The sequence below is a fragment of the Rhagoletis zephyria genome, unplaced genomic scaffold (genome assembly GCF_001687245.7).
Source record: "Rhagoletis zephyria isolate East Lansing unplaced genomic scaffold, Rhagoletis_zephyria_1.1 Rzeph_scaffold_00040, whole genome shotgun sequence".
Taxonomy (NCBI): Eukaryota; Metazoa; Arthropoda; class Insecta; order Diptera; family Tephritidae; genus Rhagoletis; species Rhagoletis zephyria.
In genome coordinates this window covers 15051-35088 of record NW_016157124.1, presented here as the reverse complement: position 1 = coordinate 35088, position 20038 = coordinate 15051, and the positions used below count along the sequence as shown (strand labels likewise).

At 34.1% G+C, this 20038-nt stretch overlaps 1 protein-coding gene across 6 annotated transcripts in view; it reads right to left on the bottom strand.

Moving 5' to 3' along the window:
• Positions 1 to 20038, bottom strand: part of Ttd14 (TRPL translocation defect 14) — a 49732-nt gene that overhangs the window by 23141 nt on the left and 6553 nt on the right. For 5 of the 6 annotated variants that reach the window (XM_017620855.1, XM_017620852.1, XM_017620843.1 and 2 more), the window contains exons 2-5: positions 12060 to 12127; positions 8265 to 8302; positions 7737 to 7774; positions 826 to 957 (exon numbers count right to left, since the gene is read on the bottom strand). In XM_017620855.1, coding sequence (XP_017476344.1) covers positions 826 to 957; positions 7737 to 7774; positions 8265 to 8302; positions 12060 to 12127 — 276 coding nt within the window. The remainder of the gene's footprint in view (positions 1 to 825; positions 958 to 7736; positions 7775 to 8264; positions 8303 to 12059; positions 12128 to 20038) is intronic. The other variant, XM_017620861.1, reaches the window with a different exon arrangement.

The window sequence follows — 20038 nt, the reverse complement described above, 5'->3', positions numbered from 1 at the left end:
CGATTTTTAAAATAGAAATTATAACTGTAACGTTTCCTGGCCAATTTTTTTTCGATAACATGTAAGCAAGTCATTTACATTTTTTCATATACATTCTTCTTCATTTAAGTTTTAATTTAATTTTTCTTTTTTTAATAATAGGTAAGAAAACGAGCACCCGCACTGCATACACTGGCGGGAAAGTAAATAGGGACGACATTTTATGAAGCTTGGGTATTTTTCTTTTGTTTATATAATTTCTATTATTTTTTGATGAAAGTATAGCTAACCTAACCAAAACCACGTCATTCCGAATATCAAACTTTGGAAAAACATATGAAAACTCGACAGTTTCCTCAAAATTTCAAAAATATTAAACAGAATCTTTAGAAAAAACGTTGGAATGCAGTAAGAACCATTTATTTATGTGTTTCTGTTATAGATAAATAAACACTGACCGCAGCTGTATGATATGGTTTGTTTTTTCTCATTATCGCTACTTTAACCTTGCACTTTATTATACTAAAATTTAATGGGATACCAAACTATATACCTAGATTTTTTTTTATTGATTCTTCTGATTAATAAATTTGATATTTTGATGAATATTTGTAGAATTTTTATAAATCTTGTACGAAGTTTGAAATTGTAACTTACATGATTGTTGTTAGATAGTGAGATATACTTTATAAAAATATAATAAACATAAGAAAAATATCCAAAAATTATTTAAAATGTTGCGTTCTTATTTATTTGCCAACCAACGTACATTAAGGACACACATATTTAACACACAGACAGACACACACACGCACACACTTGTGCACGCGCACGGCGTGGACTCACCTTCGCTGCCATTGGGTTTAGAGGCAGCATCGGCCAAGCAGCGTGGACAGGATGCGGTCAAGTCAATGAGACTGTGTTCCGGTGCAGCGAATGGTAGACTTTGGTATTTGAATGTGCTTGGCGTTGGTGGCGCTATCAAATGTACATACATACATACATCATACATTATATTCTACATATCTCTAATGCTAATTATACATACGCCTACAAATACTACATTTATATAGATTAAAAGCACAAAATCGTATTCTTTACATATGGCTTTATATGTACATTTACAGGTTTTTTTATGCACAATAAAATGCCCATAGATAAAAAGGAAGTTTTTAAGGCTTAAAAAATATGAAAAAATACTTAATAAAAATGCAATCAAATCAATAACCTTTTATGATACTACATACACATGTATACACTACATTAGTGTTCATGAAAAGAGCAGCGTGACGTATTGACAAGTTTCAACAATTTAGTTTCCTTTTATTTTATTTTTATGATTTTTTTTTAAATATAGTTAAACCTACAACAAAAGCATACAATTCAATTGTGGAAATTCCACAAATTCGCACAAAATTTCAAAGTTGTTTTGCAGTTCTCTCAATAAAAAAAATTAAGCATGCATTATATGGAAGGAAAGGCGCAACACCTTCCACAAAAAAAATTCTCCAAAGTCGATGCTGGATTTCCACTAAGCATTAAATGACAAAAATTTGAATGCCAAAGTTGGGCACTAAAAAATATTCGTGTCATAACGTTAAAAAAATAGTCACTAAATTCATTTCCACATTGCCTATTTTAAGTTCCTCCAATTTTTTGTCCTTATGTCCAATGTCTAGTGGAAACTCGGTATTACACTATTATATACATAAATGCTATAAAATTGCTTACCCGAAAGTTTTCTAAAAAATCTGATAAAAAAATTTGAACTTTTTGTTTTGTAGAAAGTTTAAAACTTTGATTCGCACGGTTGTTGTTGTTGTATAATTAACAATTTTTTATAAACAAATTATTAAACTAAAATAAGCTAATCAAATTGTCAAACTTGCCAATACGTCGCGCTGCCATTTTCGTGAACACTGCTGTAAGTATACATATAAGAATATGGGCGCAAATGTTAAATGTTCCATTTTTTAATTTACATAAAAAATAAATAATAAATAAAAAAATGCAAATATCTTAAAAAAGTGACGCGCGCATGTGACTTTTCTTGATAAACACTTACATATGTACTTGCGTTTATACCCAGTTGGAAAATAGGTAAGCTCCTTACGAGGTAATCCATGTTTTCTTTTAGCTTTAGTATCATGACTAATGTTGTTGTAAAATAATATGCCGCCGAAGATACTAATAAAAAGCGGCTTAGACCCTGTCTCCGCAGGAAAATAATGATGTCGTGATAATCATGTCACAAAATATAATTCCAATGGAGACCGCTTGTTTCTTATGGGCTGCAATATATGTCAGCGCTTATTGCTTGTCATCTATTTTGCTAGCAGTCTGGTAGTTGGTAGCCATATTTTCATTTGAAAGCAAGCTTGTTGATGGTAACATCGATGAAATTTTGATATGTAATCAAAATAAGAAGCTGTTCCCTATTGGATTATTTTATTTATGATCACGTTTTAGGAAAGTATTTAGCAAGTTTTTTAGGATTAAAATGTTTTTAAACACTGACGTAGAGAGTCGCGCCATGTGGCAAATGCTTATATCAAGACATCAAAGTGCCCACACACAAAAACTTGCAATCATATTGCTCGCAACTATCTGTAAAAATGACAGTTGGTAGGCAATCGGTGTTTACGTGTGGAGTTCTGAGATTAGAAGTAGATACGTGTGATACCAAATGTACATTCCAATTTCCTACTTCCATAAGGCGGCCACGCCTTCGTTAAAGTACGAAAGAAAGTCAAGTGGGAAAGAAGATATTTGAAATATATTCAAGATTGGCCTACTGCCACGTTCTCCACTCTTGTGCGCGGAAATATTAAAAGTTATCCGATTTTGATTAGATTTGGTTTGCATATGCGTCTTATCCGTAAAATAATAAATCTGAAATATAGTGAAGAATAGAATAGAATGCTTTATACAAAATAAATAGGTTACAACCTTCTAAAGACTAGTAAAGCTATAATTTTTGAATAAAAAAAATGTTTTTTAAACTTCTACTTTCAGCAGTAAATTTTTTATTTAAAACAAGAAGATACTGAAAAACCTTTTAGCCCTCTTTTAATTAGAGTATTTATGATCGATCCCCAACAAAATATTTCTAAACTTACCACTTTAGTTTTTACTATTTTTGACCACAGGCGTTACACTGCGTGCCGTATGGCCGGGTAGCATACAGCGTTCAATCCCCTTTGCGTGTTCAATTAACAATTAACAAACATTCATTCATTTATACTTATGTGACAATGTTTATTATTGACGATAAAATTAATCAAATTTATCGGTGCAAAAATGTCGACTTGCCAATTACACTTGAGGTATTTAAAAGAGTTTACAGCAAAAGAAGGTATAGAAATAGCATATTTGTATGAACATAAGTATGTATGAAAGTACGTGCTAATTTCTTTTAAAGCCTAGAAGGTTTATTGTGGAAATGGTTAGAACAAAATTCCATTTGAATAAGACAAATGCGATCGATGGTTTTAACAGGTTAACATTTATAAACGTCAGTGTGTAAATACAATGGCGTTCAGAATTGAGTCCGGCCCGGTACTTGGGGCGCTAACGGTTTCCTGACAATTTATTCAAATACTCGTATATTCAAATGCATTCTTTTAGAACATTCAATAATTGTTAATAAAGCCTAACGTGTCATGTTAAGGGTGCAAGTGAAAAAATACATCGAAGTTTCATTTCGTATCGTATAAAAACTTTGATGTATCAAAAGAAGCCATCAAAACTCATGGAATGTCAATTTAAGTTTAATTTAAGCCGCTGACCTCCCGAGGGGCAGTACGCACCTCTAAGTCCTCGGCTACGGTGGCAAGAGCACTACTCAAAACCGAAAAAAGCCAAAAAAACGCTTGCAGCAAAGTATTAAAAAAGTTAAAATTAGACCAAACTGGAATTTTGCACAGATTTTTATTTGTTCCACTTTTCATAAAAAAATGGACTAATTTTGCTGTGCTCTTTTCTAAATAAAAGCTGTCTATACTATTAATAGTTTTATTGTAATTTTTAGTCATCACTTCATACCAAAAGAAGCATTTTCAATGTAATATAAAACCGGTTTTCCGGTGTTTTCTTAATTTAAAAATCTGGAACCGGTTTTTTCAAATTGCAATTTTTCGAATAACTCGAAAATTCAGGTGTGCAGAAGGCGATGTGAATGAACAGATTTTGTATTCTTTTGGGCTTATCGATTTTTTGGCTTTTGTGGATCTTACATCTGTTTGAAAACGAATCATTTATATGTACAAGCAATGTTTAATTCAAGACTACTAACATATTGTGTCTCAAAATATTTTTTGTATTTATTTTTTATAAGCCAGCTGGGAGGGTTCTGTGAATTTAATATTCGCTACGCCTACAAAATAACATCGTCCTTAACATTAAGAAAATAATTAAAGTATTTTCGAACTTGCAATGCCTAAAAAAGTTTTTGAAAATGTAGTCTTTCTTAAATTAAAAGAGTCACGCGACATTTTGCTTTGATAAGTACGCGCACGTGTATGCACTTACCGACAGATAAAGGGTGCCAAAAAAAAATATTGTGAAAAATCATTTTGTGTTTCATTTTCGTGATTGTGAAGAATGCAAGGGCGCAAGTATTTCGCTTGTTAGGCCATTCGAAAGAGGTACATACAGGAGTTACTGGAATTTCTGCGGAAATTTCTTCTCTGTCCTATGCTTAAAACAATAAGAAAAGGTGTATTCACGTAATCTCGAAACTTTTAAAACGAATTTATAGATTTGGAATCAGTTCCAAGCACCCATTATTATGGTCACAGAGGTAGAATGCTCGGTGATTAGTGAAATCGGTACATATTTATGCATGTAGGTGCATGACAAAGTCAACTCTTCATAGTATGTATGTATGTATGTTTAAGATTATAAAACTGAAGCACCCTAAATTATGGTAAACAACTTGAATAATAATTCATCAACCACTATAGACAAGAGTTGGCAATTGGCTTTTGTTAATTTTTTATTGTACAAACAGTAAAATAAAATTACAATTAAATCTAATTAGTGGTAAACATGCAATGACATTATTCATTGCGTAATAGACATTGAACGAGAGAGAGAGATCAGTATAAAACGATGTACTATGTAATAAGAGAAACCTTTGGGGTAATCGAAGAAAGCCTAGAAAGTAAGTTACGATAAATATACAAATCTACACACATATTTATATGTGGAGGACCCGCAGAATTATAGTGAAGTGTACTTGCTACTCTTAGTACAAGTGACCAGCGGCCTAAGAACAAACAGAAGATGGCATAATTCATTACAACGAGCCTGCTGTTACGCGAGACCAAAGCTGAATAACGTGAACGTGAACACGCAGGAAATGTGACGCCTGGCAACGTGAATTTTCGAGAAATGTGTAGCTGGTGCTATTTGGCACGATTTCAATACTAAGCAAAAACTAAATACTATATAACTGTGTTTTCTCTTCAGAAAAGAAAAATAAACCGAGGCTTTATAGTAGATATGTATGTATGCACATTACCAATGAGACATTTGTTGGATAACTGACAAATGTCCAACTGACGCCGATGGGATTTTGTACCACCTGAGTTGACAAAGTTAAATGTAACAAAGTGTGTACTTAGTCAGCTGCATTAAATACAGCACCTACGAAAGAATGTACAAATATATGAATGTGCATACATTAGTGCATACTATGTATGTATGTATGTATAATATAGCATACGTTTCGTAAGTTGACATTGGTCTGGCACAGTGCAACTACTTAGACGTTGAGGCAACAACGCTAGCCGGCGAATTACACAAATACATACGAACGTATGAATGTACATTAAGTGAAAAGTAAAAAAGGGCGAGTTAGAAATAAATATTTCCTCAAATTCTTTGACAATGGCGAAACCAAGAACGTGACCTTTGAGATGGCAAGTAAATATGTAAATAATTGGGTAAATATTTACCTTTCCACTAAATTAAAGGATGCTTTGGTTTTTATTATTCACACAATATTAACCTATGTACGTCAGTATTCTCGATAGTCGGAATAGTGATTTCAGACAGAAAGCGCCGGTTTCACCAGAAATTTTAAGTGCAACAAATAATTTTTTTACTTTCTGTAATTGATTAAAAAAAATTTCGTTTCACTTAAATTGCATTCGAGGCTACAAATCGTAGTGAAAATTGAATAGCTGACAACTCTATTAAAATACATTTGTATTAAAACCTTCCCAAAAAGCTAGTTTTAAAATATTTTAGAATAGTCTCTTGTTAAAAAATTTAGTACGCAATACTTTGCTTCAGTGGCCTATTTGATTAATTTAAAATTTCAAAAGGGGTGACTACCCCAAATCAAAATTAAAGAAAAAATCTCCCCGAAAGGAATGAAACATTTTGCCAAGATTTCAAAGGAATCTACGCATAACGCCCATAGTTTCTACATACATATAACCAATGTCCGCTTGTTTTGTGGCGCCCTGATACACCTTTCGAACTGTAAAACAATGATTCAATTCTATTCTATATCTGTAATATGTACCTAGAGAAAAAAAAAATGTTTCTATATGTTAATCCAGGCAATAAGCAATCTATGCGTTAAATCTCCAGCAAATCGGATCATAAATACGATTCTTTTTTAACTGATTTGTCTCTGGTCAAACTTCCGGAAAAAAATATCATAAAAACAAAAAAAAATGCCAAATTGGTTCCGTCGTTCTCAGGTGATGCGACGACGAACACATGCCCTTTTTATTTTTATGTATAAGATCTCACAATTTCATAGATTTTGCAAGATAATTATTTGATAATCCCAAAAACTAATAGGTATAGATACGAAAATAGGCTGGATCTGTTAAGATTGGTGGGTGGTATTGTTGGAAAAAAATAAAAATAAAAAATGAACAAAAAATTTTTATAAGTTGTTACTCTTAAGATTTTTTAATTTCGAAAACCTCCAAATTTTATTTTACAGCCCTAAATATAAATACCGCATTTAAAATGAGACCACAACCAGAATTTTTTGCTTTGGCAGAACTTTTTTATATATAAAGAAAGGTTTTAACCAAAATCCAGCCAAATCAAAAACAGTCGATTCCAGCCATTGGTTGATTTGATAGGGATAACCCACAGTTTAACAAGATTTACGGACATGTTCGCGTGGGCGAGACGGGTATCGAAGAAGTTGAAATGAGGAACTAAACGAGCTTTACAACGACATGGATATATGTTGTGAAACGCGTTTAAGATTGAATGCTTGCGCTAGCTTGGACATGTCGTACGCATGGATGATGACACTTCGGTGAAAATATTCTTCGGGAGCCTACGAATCAATGGAAGATCCAAGTGCAAAAGTGCCAGTATACATTTGGTTTGTATAACTGGCGTAACTTTTCCAAGGAGAGAGGAAATTGGACAGAATTTTTCTTTTTAGCTCATACATAAAACGATAGCGATAATCATATCGATAACGTTCGATATATCGATGAATATCTTCAATTCGTTTGCATCACAGTTTTGATTCAATTTGAAACTCACGCTCGAAAGCCGTTATTAGCGTAAAAAACAAGTTTTATTAAACAATGCGCGCTTCACTTTTTTAAAATATTTTAATTCTTTTTTGGCATTTGGGTATCATTTAAAAATCTTATGTTTTTTGCATTTTTATTGCTTGCAATTATTTCTTTAAAGCCTTCTTGAAAAATTCTTATTATAATTGAAAAATATTTTTATAATCAGTAAATAGCAAATATATGATTAATTACCTTCTTTATCTGTGAGATCCGAGAATTTCACGCCACCACTAGATTTACACAAAAGAGGAAGAGATTAAAAAGTAAAATAATTACTAAAGAAAAACATTTAGCACACAAAAAAGAATTGACGAATAATTTTTTCAAACTTCGGAAATATGCAAATTTGACAATTGACTTTTGTGTTTTTCTTTTGTTAATTAGTGAAAATTATATTAAAAAAAAATTGTATTGTAAATGTTATAATTGCATAAGTAATCACTACTGTACTTTATTTCACACAGCTTGAATACATTTGTATATGCATGTATTTGCTGGCAGTATTTGATTTTAATTAAAGTATAGAATGTACGAGTACTTTGTAAATATTAATAGTTGTTTATTTTCAATGTTAGTATTGCTAAGGTCTTTCACGAATTCTTTACATTTCTTATAATTTAGTTTAATGCCAACATATGTTTTCTCATTTTTTATTGAAAGAATTTTTTAATACTTTTTTCTTAATTTTTGCATTGAATTAATTTGTTTTTAGGCATTTACCTGAGGAGCACTGTAGCCGTTTCAGGCACACGGAATACCTGAAAAAATTATTAAAAGCTCATTTTGTTTGTCATGGTCGATTAGCAACTATTAGATTGTAATTGTTTAAATTTTTTATTTGTTTTTGTTTTTTTTTTTTCTTAAATCGTTTTGCTAACGTATGTAATGGCATTTTTACTAACGGGTTTTTGTTCATTAAAAAAAAGAATCGTTGTAATTAACAAAATTAAAAAAAAAGTCTATTGAATATAAATTTGAAGTAAGCGGGTCTGTTCCGGTGCCCACAAATTTTCTGGTGCTCAGTATTCTTTCATATATGTACATTAGAGTGGTCCAAAACAATAAAGTCGGAATTTTAATGCCGCTTGGTTCTTGAAAATCAGTATTTTTCAATTGGAGAACTGTGGTTCTCTTTAGGAGACTTCCAATATTAATATCCAACTGTTTATTTGATCATTTTTTAATAAAATATTTTTTATTGGTCCCCCTCATGGTATTTTCTGGAGGTTTCGGAGGGCCTATGGAATATAGTTACCATGAAAAAATGGTAAAAAAAAAACAATTGGGTATTATTACTGGAAATCTCCCGAAGATAAGCAAAGTTTTCCGATCGAAAAATATTGATTTTCAAGAATTCTACACTATTTCTACGAAAAGTTGTTTTTTCCCCATATAAAATACATGGAAATTTTTTATTGTTTCAAAATAAAATATAGCGGTTTTCGGTATGAACAATCCTAGGGGTGGCGGCATTAAAAATCCGACCTTATTTTTTCACATACATTTTTGGACCACTTTAATGTAAATAATCATTCATTCGACTGATTTCGATCAATTTGTACAGTAGTAAGTTCTGGAATTGAAATCGAAAAAATACTTAATTTGTGAAAACCAGAACAGAAATTTACTGGGGATCGAAAACCGGAAAAAGTCGGATAGAGGTTTTTTTTTTTTGGTATTGAGTGACAATAAATGAGCCGTTTATTTTAAAAGTGGCATAAGTCACTTCGTACCTCTTGTACTTAAATGACCGGCTACTTGTAATCCAATACATCTGTAAATCGCTCTATCGTCATAAACTAAAAACAAAGCCTTTTAGCTTTTTCCTGATGAAGTTGAACGAATAACGGACGCGTTCATATGCAAATAACCGGTCATTTAAGTACAAGAACTGTGAAGTGACTTATGCCACTTTCAAAATAAACCGCTCAAATATGTATTACTTGTTTATTCTGAATTTCATACGTAGTATGATACTGTTTTTACTTTTCTTCAGCTCGTAGCCTATCTTATGGTGATATCGTTTCTTCCAAAAAATGTTGCCCTTCCACGATGAAAAATGTGTTTGATTTACACTCAGCCCTGTAAAAGTGTCCTTGTTTAGCTCACGCATTTCATAATATTTTCCTTTTAGGCAACCATCTGATTTTCAGGTCGACGATCTCCCCTGACAAAGCTTCAATAGCCTTTTTTGCTTTAAAAAAGTGTGAGATTTTAGAATCGAACACGAAAAGAGAAAGGGGCAATCAATTGGCGACATTTTTTGGTAGAAACGAAAACACCATTAACTATTTTAAATTTTGGGAATTATAAAAAAATTATTACATAGGGTTTTCTTAAAAATGTAAGTTTAACTATTTTTCAAGTCATGTTCTAGCTTTGAAGTAAAAGTTTGAAATGAAAAAATTAAATTTAAAAATGTTTAAACCGTTTTTTTTTAGTTTTCAATATGTTTTAGCAAGCGTGCTACTTTTCTAGCCCGGTTAAATAGCAAAATGAGGCTCATTTTTTTTTGTTTTTGAGTAACAAGTATTAAATATATTCATACAATATAGAAAGTAAGAGTACTCAGCTTTATGTAGATACCATTACTTTTATATACACTTGTGGTCAGTTGATTGAATTAAGTGACATTTTGACGAGTTTTGGCTATATTTCTTTTGTTTATTATTTTTTTATAAATTCTAGCAGATTATATAACCAACACCATATAAATCCACAATTTAAACTTTGTACAAAAATTATAAAAATTCAACAAGCTTTATCAATTATAACAAAAAAAAAATTTTATTCAAATTTCAGGTGTGAACTTTTTAGCCCATTAAATTTTAGTAGGTTTATTTTCAATAATTTTTTGTGCATTTTCTTCCATATAAAGTATGCTCTTCAATTTCATTTATATGGAAGAAAATGCCCAGCAAAATTATGATTAAAAATCTACGCGATTTCCAGCGTCTTGAAAATTGCACTTTATCCTATTAAAACTTCATTCCTAAAATTTTTCTAAAAACTATGAATAAAAAGTTTGAAATGTTTGGTTTTTGGTTGTAACTGATAAAGTTTTTTTGAATTTTTATCATTTTTGTACAAAGTTCGAAATCGATTTACTATATGTATAGGGAGCAGGTTATATAATATGCTAGACTTTTATGAAAAAATATTAAACATAAAATAAATAAAAGAAAAAATAGACACAATTGGTCAACGTATCACTTAACTAAATCAGCTGACCACAACGGTACGTACCATATTTAATTTATGTACTACCACATCGCTAGATTAATATGAACTTATTTTAAAACTTTGGTTACACCTTCACTGTGGATACTCAGCATAGCTATATTTAACCCGTTAGTGATGGAAAATATGACGCTTATACAATGATGTAAATACACATTTTAAAATATCGCGGAAATAAAATATTGTTTATCTGTGTTGTTTTGGCCAAATAACGAAATTTATTAAAGTTTAAAAAAGGCTAGTTCTTTCCCCGAGGAGATTTTTTTTGTACAACTTTCAAATGAAAATATATGAAATCGTGGGTGGTGTAGACGTTAATTATTTCATTAGACTTACAATATTTCCAATAGAGTCCAGGTTATGAGTAACCATGTACCCTCGCAAACGGAATAAGGTCTACGATATACAGATTTTGACCGAGTTCAATAAAGCACGACAGTCCTTTGCTGCGTCAAGAGAAGTCACGGATTAGGCCGCCCTCTCCACAGGACATCGTCGTAGGAAAAATAATGAATTTTCGAATGTGAACACATTTTTCCACTGGGGATACAAAACTTTTTTTTTACCAAAACGCGCTCCTACTCACGAATGTCATTGAGTGGGGACCAATTATTTTGGTGAGTCGTAAAACAGACCAACTTTTATGAACCGCTTGGGAAAACGAAGACTTTCTATGGGACGCATCCCAATTTACTGCGTACATAATACATATAAGTAGTTACATCATTGTATGCGAAAATTTTATGTATGAATATTTGGTTATTTTCGCGCATATTCATAGATGAGAGAAAATAAATTTTTTTAATTTTATCAATTGCATTTTTTTATTTTCATCGATTGCACTATCCTTTGAGCCAGTATCAAGTTCTATATAAAGATTGGCTTATTCGTCGTCGCGGAACACGATATTTATAATAATTTATTCTTTATATGAAGGAAAAATCGTTTCAGTTCATCGCTTTGTAGAAGAGTAATCAGCACTCGCTACATTTGCGGTTGGCTTCAACTTGCCGCATAGTTTTAACACTGAGACTATGAATATGCGCCAAATATTTTTTTAAATTTAAAACCCTGCATTTTCGCTAATTGTTTTAGAATAAACTCCAACTATGGTCTTTAGTAAGAACTATCTCTATATTGTTTAGTACTCATTAGGTATAACAATATTTACAAAAGGTAAATAAAATTTAGTCGTAAAAAGGTTAAAATTACAAAAAAAAAAAACACGAAGAAGTTTATAGCGATTTATTTTAGGAAATCTAATATTCAACATACCTTCCATCCTAAATTTTCAAAGAAGGTGCATAGACGGGATTGGCCAGTTGTTTTGCCACCACATGGACCTGAAAAAATCACAATTTAAGCAATTAATATTTATGTATGTATGTATATATATGTGCGTTTTGCACAATTATTTTTGTATTATATATAAACAATATCTAAATTAGTGAAAGCTTGCAGTGCGCAAAAGAAGTATATTTTCTGCTCGAATGCAATTACGGCGCAAAAGAGAACCTCTTATGGCCTGCACCACACCTCCTCACTTATAATACTCGTAAATAAATATGCACAAATAAATACATATGTATATACATATGTATATGCTTTTTAAATTTTCCAAGATTTGGGCATCAAATTATGGTCAATAGGATAGCTTTAACTTAAAAATATTTTTTATGTATAATGTTATTTGAAAAAAAAATGAAAATAAAAACATTTGAAAAAAGAATATTGATATACAAACTAATCGCCAATATTTTAGCCTACGCGTACTCATAATTCAATAAAAAGGATATTTTGGAAGCAAATTTAAATAAAACTTAAATTAATATCTTATATTAAAAATTAGTTGGCAACCCTATTAAGAAATACGCCTGGTTGGGTGCATATTTTAGGTGGCCACAAATCGTTATGTAGGTTCGTTAAATAGAAAGGCCATGCTACCCATGGAAGGCCTTCCAGATGGGATTTTATAGGACGTACTTCAGAAGGCCTTTTGGAGGGGTTCTTTTAAAGTTGCTTCTTTAATTTATAAAAATCATAAATCTTTGAAGTATTTACTTAAGGTTTATATCAAATATGTGTTATTGCAACTTAAAATGTTTACTGTAATGCTGAATACTATAAATTTATGCATTCGCGTAAATTGTAAATGGATAAGCCCTTCTAGAAGGCATGCAAGGAAGCACTTTTTTTCAGCCCTTCTTGGGTAGGCCTCTTCGAATGGCTTTACTTAAGAAGGCCTACCTAAATTATCTTCTAGCTGCTGTAGCCGAATGGAAGCGTGTTCAACCCCCAACTTGTTGGTCACGGGTTCAAGCCCTGAGGTACCGATGTTTTTTTTTATAAATTCTATTTATAGTTTTGTAAAGCGACATGCGTCAAATTACTTTCGTATTACAACGCTGTAGAGAAATTCTTGCATCTTTTCATGCATAGGTTATAGGAGCTATCCATTACTTCATGCATTCTTAAACATTAATTTTCCAACTGGGGCAATAATATGTATGTACATATATGTATATATGTATGTATGTACATGTAAACACCTTCTAGTATAAAATCCTCAGATTAGTAAACAGAATCGAAATGCATGGATTATACAATAACGGCCAAAAATACCATCGCCAACTTCTACATATACATATATTCATACAAACCTAGTTTTCAAGTTCAAAATTGGTGAGAGAAGTTTCGAGCAAACGTTGGCATTTATTCAACGTAGCACCAACATTTAGAATAAATACCGATGGGAACATAAAATCAGGTACAGACATATTGACGAAATGTATAGGAATGTATGCACATTAGGGTGGATCTTGTTTTGTTTTATTTTCTGTGCTACCTCTCAGCTTAGTTGCCTCAAATAAAAATTGTGATGCGCAAACCACTCCAAAAAACTGCGCGGTTCGGTGCAGTGGTTCCGAACTACTTAGAAAAAGCTTGTACGGGTTCAAGAACCGGTTCATGAGTATTCCTGAACCGCGGTTCGGTTCGGTTTATATGGTTAATTTTTTTTATGCTAAAGGATGCAAATATTACACAAATTTTACTTATCTATGTATATATATAAAAATAAAAAGCTTTGTAATTGAGATCAAATTCAAATATCCACATGTACAGTGGTGGAAAAATAATTAGGCTTTATTTTTTATTTTTAACCGACTTCCAAAAAAGGAGGAGGTTATCAGTTCGTCGGAATATTTTTTATTTTTTTTTTTTTTATGGGGGTTGAAGTCGGTTTTTTTTTGCTAAAAATTACTTGTTTAAGTTTATTTTTTAAGTATAGTTCATCGTCTAACAAAAACCAAATACATCCAAATTTAAAACCTTGTGCAAAGTTATGAAAATTCAAAGTTCCATCTAAATTGCAAACTTTTTAAAAAGAATTTATAGAAACAATTATTAAGTTTTAAGTTGATGTGTGCCAATCTTTACACGAATCTTTTTGCATATATGTATGTATGTATGCGTGTTCGAAAAATTTTTTATATGAAAAGCCTCTGTCTGTATGACGTACTAAAATTCATTAAAGCCGCCAATGGGCTGTAGGTTGCAGGGTGACAATCCACTTAAACCAACCAACCATTCACCTGAACCACTATTCAACTATCAATATTTGTATTTACACAATATTAATATTACAACTACAATTACAATTACAATAATATTACAGTTACAATTGTAACTGTCTGTTTGATTATAAACTAATTTTTCAAGTACATAATTTGTTTTCCTTTAATCATGTATTTTAAGTGTTATTTTTTTGTACCGGTAATAAAATATGTATTAGGAAAATATTTTTAATTGCATATTTTACTTATTTATAGCGCATATTTTTGAATTTTTAGTTCATATTATATGCGCATATTTTCGATTTTTTAGTGCATGAGATTCCGAGCCCTAATTATTGGGAAAGGACTTTTATTTCATCCTTCAAAATATTTGGCCAAGTTTGACCGAGTTCAATTCTCCTATAAAAATTTAAGATTATCGTTAATTTCTTCACGATCCAATTATCGGACAAAATTAGTATGGGACCACCTTTGAGGTACCACCTTTTCGATGAAAATGAATCGGTTGAAGTGGTCCAAAGTTACATAAAAAAAATATATATTCCGACGAACTGATAACCGAAGTCGGTTAAAAATTACTGTTGTTTTCGGTCCCTGCTACAAACAACCGAAGAATTTAAAGATCAGATTCTGACTACAGATCGTTATTCCATTAAAAATTTTAATCATTTTCAATAGTCATTTTTTTAAGAGCCACCCTAATGGGCAAACTACATACATACTCATAAACATACACAGCATCCGGCTGACCTTGAGACATAAACAGAAACAAAGAAAAAAAACAGTTACAAACTCCTAGTATTACTCAAACCTGCAATATGTCCACCCATTTCAAACTTTGCATTACCAGTTATCAGTACGGACAGAGCCACTGGAGCATAAGAAGTGTATGAGCATGAAACTACCGGAGCGTTATTGATTGAAAATAAGTGCAAGCATATGTACATATGTATATATGAAATCAGCGATACATATTCATGTTTAATAACTGTGTTATTGTATTCGTCCATACCTAAAAACATTTGCATATTACAAGACGTGCAATAAAGGAATAAAACATTAATCAATTGATTGAAAATTTCTAAACAATGTACGAGGAAGTTACACATGATTTTGCATGCAAAATACACATACAATAAGAAATGTGAAAGAACGCTTTCTAACAATTCACTTTGCATAGAATGGTCATGACTGGTGACTAACCCATTGGCGTTAAATTGAATGTGATTGAGATGCAAATTACTTAAACATATCAAGTACATATATACATATATATATATGTACATATGTTAACAAACACTGATTAGAACATGCAAACATATTACATACTAAGCAATAGTTTTTCAATTGAATGAACTACATAACTGTCAATGGATAATTGTGAAGACGAGTGGAAACACGGGCGGCCAATATCAATTACCAAGTAGTTAATGGCGTTCGACATAACCATATACAATCGACCAAGCAGACTGCACAAAATAGTAGAGCGCTACATAAACAATTGTTCTTGTATGTACTATGCCTTTATATTTAAGAGCATCGCATGTAATGCCGTCACATAGTATAATTTTGTACGCATTTCACACACTAAACATTTGCACATACATTAGCATTTATCCTTCATCTCATTTACACTAAATTAAACATCTATGTACATATATTAATGATAGATGCTAGATAAACTTTAGACTAATGCACTGCAAAATATGTGCAGTGCAAAACTTTTAATTTCTTAGAATATTTTTAAATTCATTCATTACCAAATGGTTTATTTCAAAATATATATACAATACCCAGACACCATCTTGTAAATAGTTAGCGGAATAAAGAAACATTCGATATTTAATAGCGAGAACGACGGACGTGTTTTAGTAACCACTTAGCTTTCTGTATGTTTCACACTTCTGAGAAAAAAGTTTGAAATTTGTATGAACATTGGTTGATTTTTTGTTTTCTACAAAATTTTAAACTTGGGTTTATATGGGTTTAGTGAGAGAATGAATTGTATTTTAATTGAAAATTCTTAAAAATAAATAAATACGAGTGGCACAAACAAACAATATCACTTTGAAGCGGGGCTGCTAATTACATAACCCACACTGTACACAGCAAACATTGGGATTAGTTATCGATTGGAAAATGATTGGAGAACTAGCCACATTCTCCAATCTGAAACGTTAGAGAACGACTCGAAAAACTATCGAGAATCGTAGCGATTTGATCTCTAATGGGATTCGAATGTGAATTTCAAACTGCTGTTTTGCTTTATTAAATACTTAAAACGCTTTGTTTGTAAAATTTGTATTAAAGGTATTTGCAATAAAATAATAATGAACTATTTGAACTTAAAAATAATTTATGTTTCATTCATTTGGAATATTGCTTACTTACATTTATTTGAATTTGCGTTGTTTCTCTAATCGTTCTCGAATCGAATTCTAATGTATGTAGTTCACTAACTTCGTTATCGACTGGAGAACGATTATAGAATTACCCTAGTTATCTAATGTAGAAATCCAAATTTCTCTAACGTAGGAGACTGTGTTTGCTGGGCGTACTTACATATAAATCTGGGTCGTTCCGTTTAAGGAAACCCGACTGTCATGGGAACGATAAAAAAATAAGAAAAAAATTGTGACATCTTAATATAACAATATGCACTTTTGTTGATAAAATTCGTTGAAAGCAAAATCAATATTTTAAATGCTATTCTTATTTTAGCGTTTGTCTTTAAAACGTCACTGATCTTGTGATTAACTGATATGTTTTTATTCTATTTATTTTTGGAATTTATTGTAATGTTATTTCACATGAAGATTTGTGAGCTTGGCAAAATTTCCATCGCAATCATGGACCGACATAGTATATAAATATGTACATATGAACGTTCGTTAATCGGCTATCAACTTATTTTGATTTTCGCATACATGTTTATTGTGATTAGAGCTGGGTGTGTCAACAGAATTAGAAATATTAGTGACAAAAATTAATTAAAATTTTCTAATCAATTTTAAAAACAAACATCCATACATATGTACATATATCTAATACAATAATGTGCATTGTTTGTTAAAAAATGTATGTACATAAATAATATTATAGTTGTTGTTGTTGTTGTTGTAGCGGCACTACTAAGCCCCGCCTGTTTCGGGTCAACTTTTAATCATTATCGTCAAGCTCAACTAACGGTAGGCCCAGGAAACGAGCTGTTTCGATGGGGTCGGACCAAAGGGAGAGAGGTGTTAGTTGAGTCGGATTGAGCTGGCATGTGAAGAGGTGGTTGGTGTCGTGGGGGGAGTCTCCACATGCCGGGCACTCATTTGGGATGTTTGGGTCGAGTCTGGACAGGTAGCTGTTTAGGCGGCTACAATATCCAGACCGTAACTGAGCCAGGGTAACGCGGGTCTCTCTAGGTAACTGAAGCTCCGTCTCTTCCACAGGTGGTGATTGGGCTCCGATAACGACATTCCTAGGCCGGGAGTCGAGGTAGGTGGAGACAGACTCCCTATGAATGTCGTTAATCGCTCGTCTGTACGTCATTGGGTCCAGTGGTTGGTCTGTGTAGGTCTGGACTGCGTCCTTGTACATGAATAGGTGCCCCCTGACGTGCCTGGGCGGAGGCTCCTCCTCCAGCAGTGGTCTGTTGGGGTGTTCACTTCTGTGACACCCCACAAGAAACTGCTTACAGAGCATCTTGTTGTGTTCCCTTACGGGGAGCACTTGGGCCTCACTGTGTAGGTGATGCTCAGGCGTCATCAGAAGGCACCCAGTCGCTGTCCGGAGTGCGGCGTTCTGACAAGTCTGTAGCTTCGTCCACTGCGTCCAACTAGTCCCCGGCGTCCAAACTGGCGCAGCATAATTTAGAACCGGCCGGCCAATTGCCTTGTATGTTGCCAGCAACGTTTCTTTGTCTTTGCCCCAAGTGCTGCCGGCGAGCGACTTGAGGACCTTGTTGCGGCTCTGTACTTTCCCGACAACTGCGGTTGTGTGCGCGGAGAAAGAGAGCAGGCTATCAAAGGTAACCCCTAAAATTTTCGGGTTGTTCACCGTCGGTATTGGTGTGCCGTCGACGTGAATGCCTAATTCAAGCCTGACCTCCTTCGTCCAGGTGGTGAAGAGGGTCGCCGTTGATTTCGTTGGGGAGAGGGTTAGGCTCCTTGCAGTGAAGAAGCGAGAAAGGCTGGAGAGATAGCCGTTTACTTTTGAGCAGAGGTCATCAATTCCATTCCCAGACGCCAAAATCGAACAGTCATCAGCGTACGAGATCAGGGAAACTCCTTCAGGTGGCTGGGGGAGTTTCGAGATATAGAAGTTAAAAAGTAAGGGGGAGAGAACACCACCTTGTGGAACCCCTTGTTTTATTCTTCTAGGTTTCGAGGTTTGATCTCTGAAGATTACTGATGATTGCCGACCACTCATATAATTCGCCGACCATCGCTTCAGTCCCTGTGGGAGAGAGGAGGCCTCAATGTCTTCTAGCAGCGTGGAATGGCAGACGGTGTCAAACGCCTTTGACAAGTCCAGCGCTACTAGGACAGTTCTCTCACAGGGGCGGTTTCGATTTAGGCCGCGGGTTATCTGGGTGTTTATGGCGTTAAGTGCTGTTGTTGTGCTGTGCACTTTACGGAAGCCATGCTGATGTTTCGCTGGGGTTAGGTGGCAGGTGAAGTATGGGAGCAGCAGGGCCTCAAGTGTCTTCGCGACCGGGGAAAGGAGCGTTATCGGGCGATAAGAGTCTCCTCTGTTGGCGGGCTTCCCCGGTTTCAGCAGTGGGACCACTCTCCCTGATTTCCACACATCAGGAATGATGAGAGTGGTCATAGACAAATTGAGGACCTCCGTGAGGTATGCTACCCCCACAGGCCCCAAATGTTTCAACATCAGCATACAGATTCCGTCGGGTCCAATGGCTTTGGAGGCTGTCGCCTTCCCGATGGCCCCCTTCACTTCACCGCTGGTGAAAACAAGTGGTGCATCGTTTTTGGGCAGTTTGTGCAGCCTCCTAGTCACTCGACGTTTGGCCTTGTCTACCGAAGGATGCAGTGTGAATTGCCGACTGAAATAGTTCGCGCATTTCTTCGGGTCCGATGAGGCGTGACCTTCGAATGAAATTTCCACTCTGTCGTCACGCTTCGTCGGGTTGGACAGGGACCTCACGGTTGACCAGAGCTTACTCACACCAGAGGTGAAGTTACAGGCCTTCAAGTGCTCTACCCACTTTGTCCGCTTGTGTTGATTTACCAGTTGCCGAATCTCCAAATTAAGTTCCCTCAAGCGAGGGTCCCCGGGGTCGACCTGGCGTAGGTGGTCACGCTCATTTGCTAGTACAGCTGCTTCAGCCGGGAAATTTGGGCGGACTTCCGCGATACGTCCGGACGGTATGAAGCGAGCTGCTACTGCTGTGACTACCCTGCGGAACTGGCGTTCGCCAGCATGTACGTCTGTGGGTGTGGGGAGGGCGGCGAAGCTGCTCTCGGTAACTTCCGCGAAGCCGTTCCAATCAGCTTTGTTGAAGTTGGTGTAGGTTCGGTGATCCGCGGGAACAAAGTCGGTGGGCTTATTGATCGAGATGATTATGGGCAGATGGTCTGATGCTAACGTTAGCATAGGTCGTCATGATATGCTATTTATCAGACCAGCGCTAGCAATTGTTAGGTCTGGCGAGCTGCTGCAGCTGCC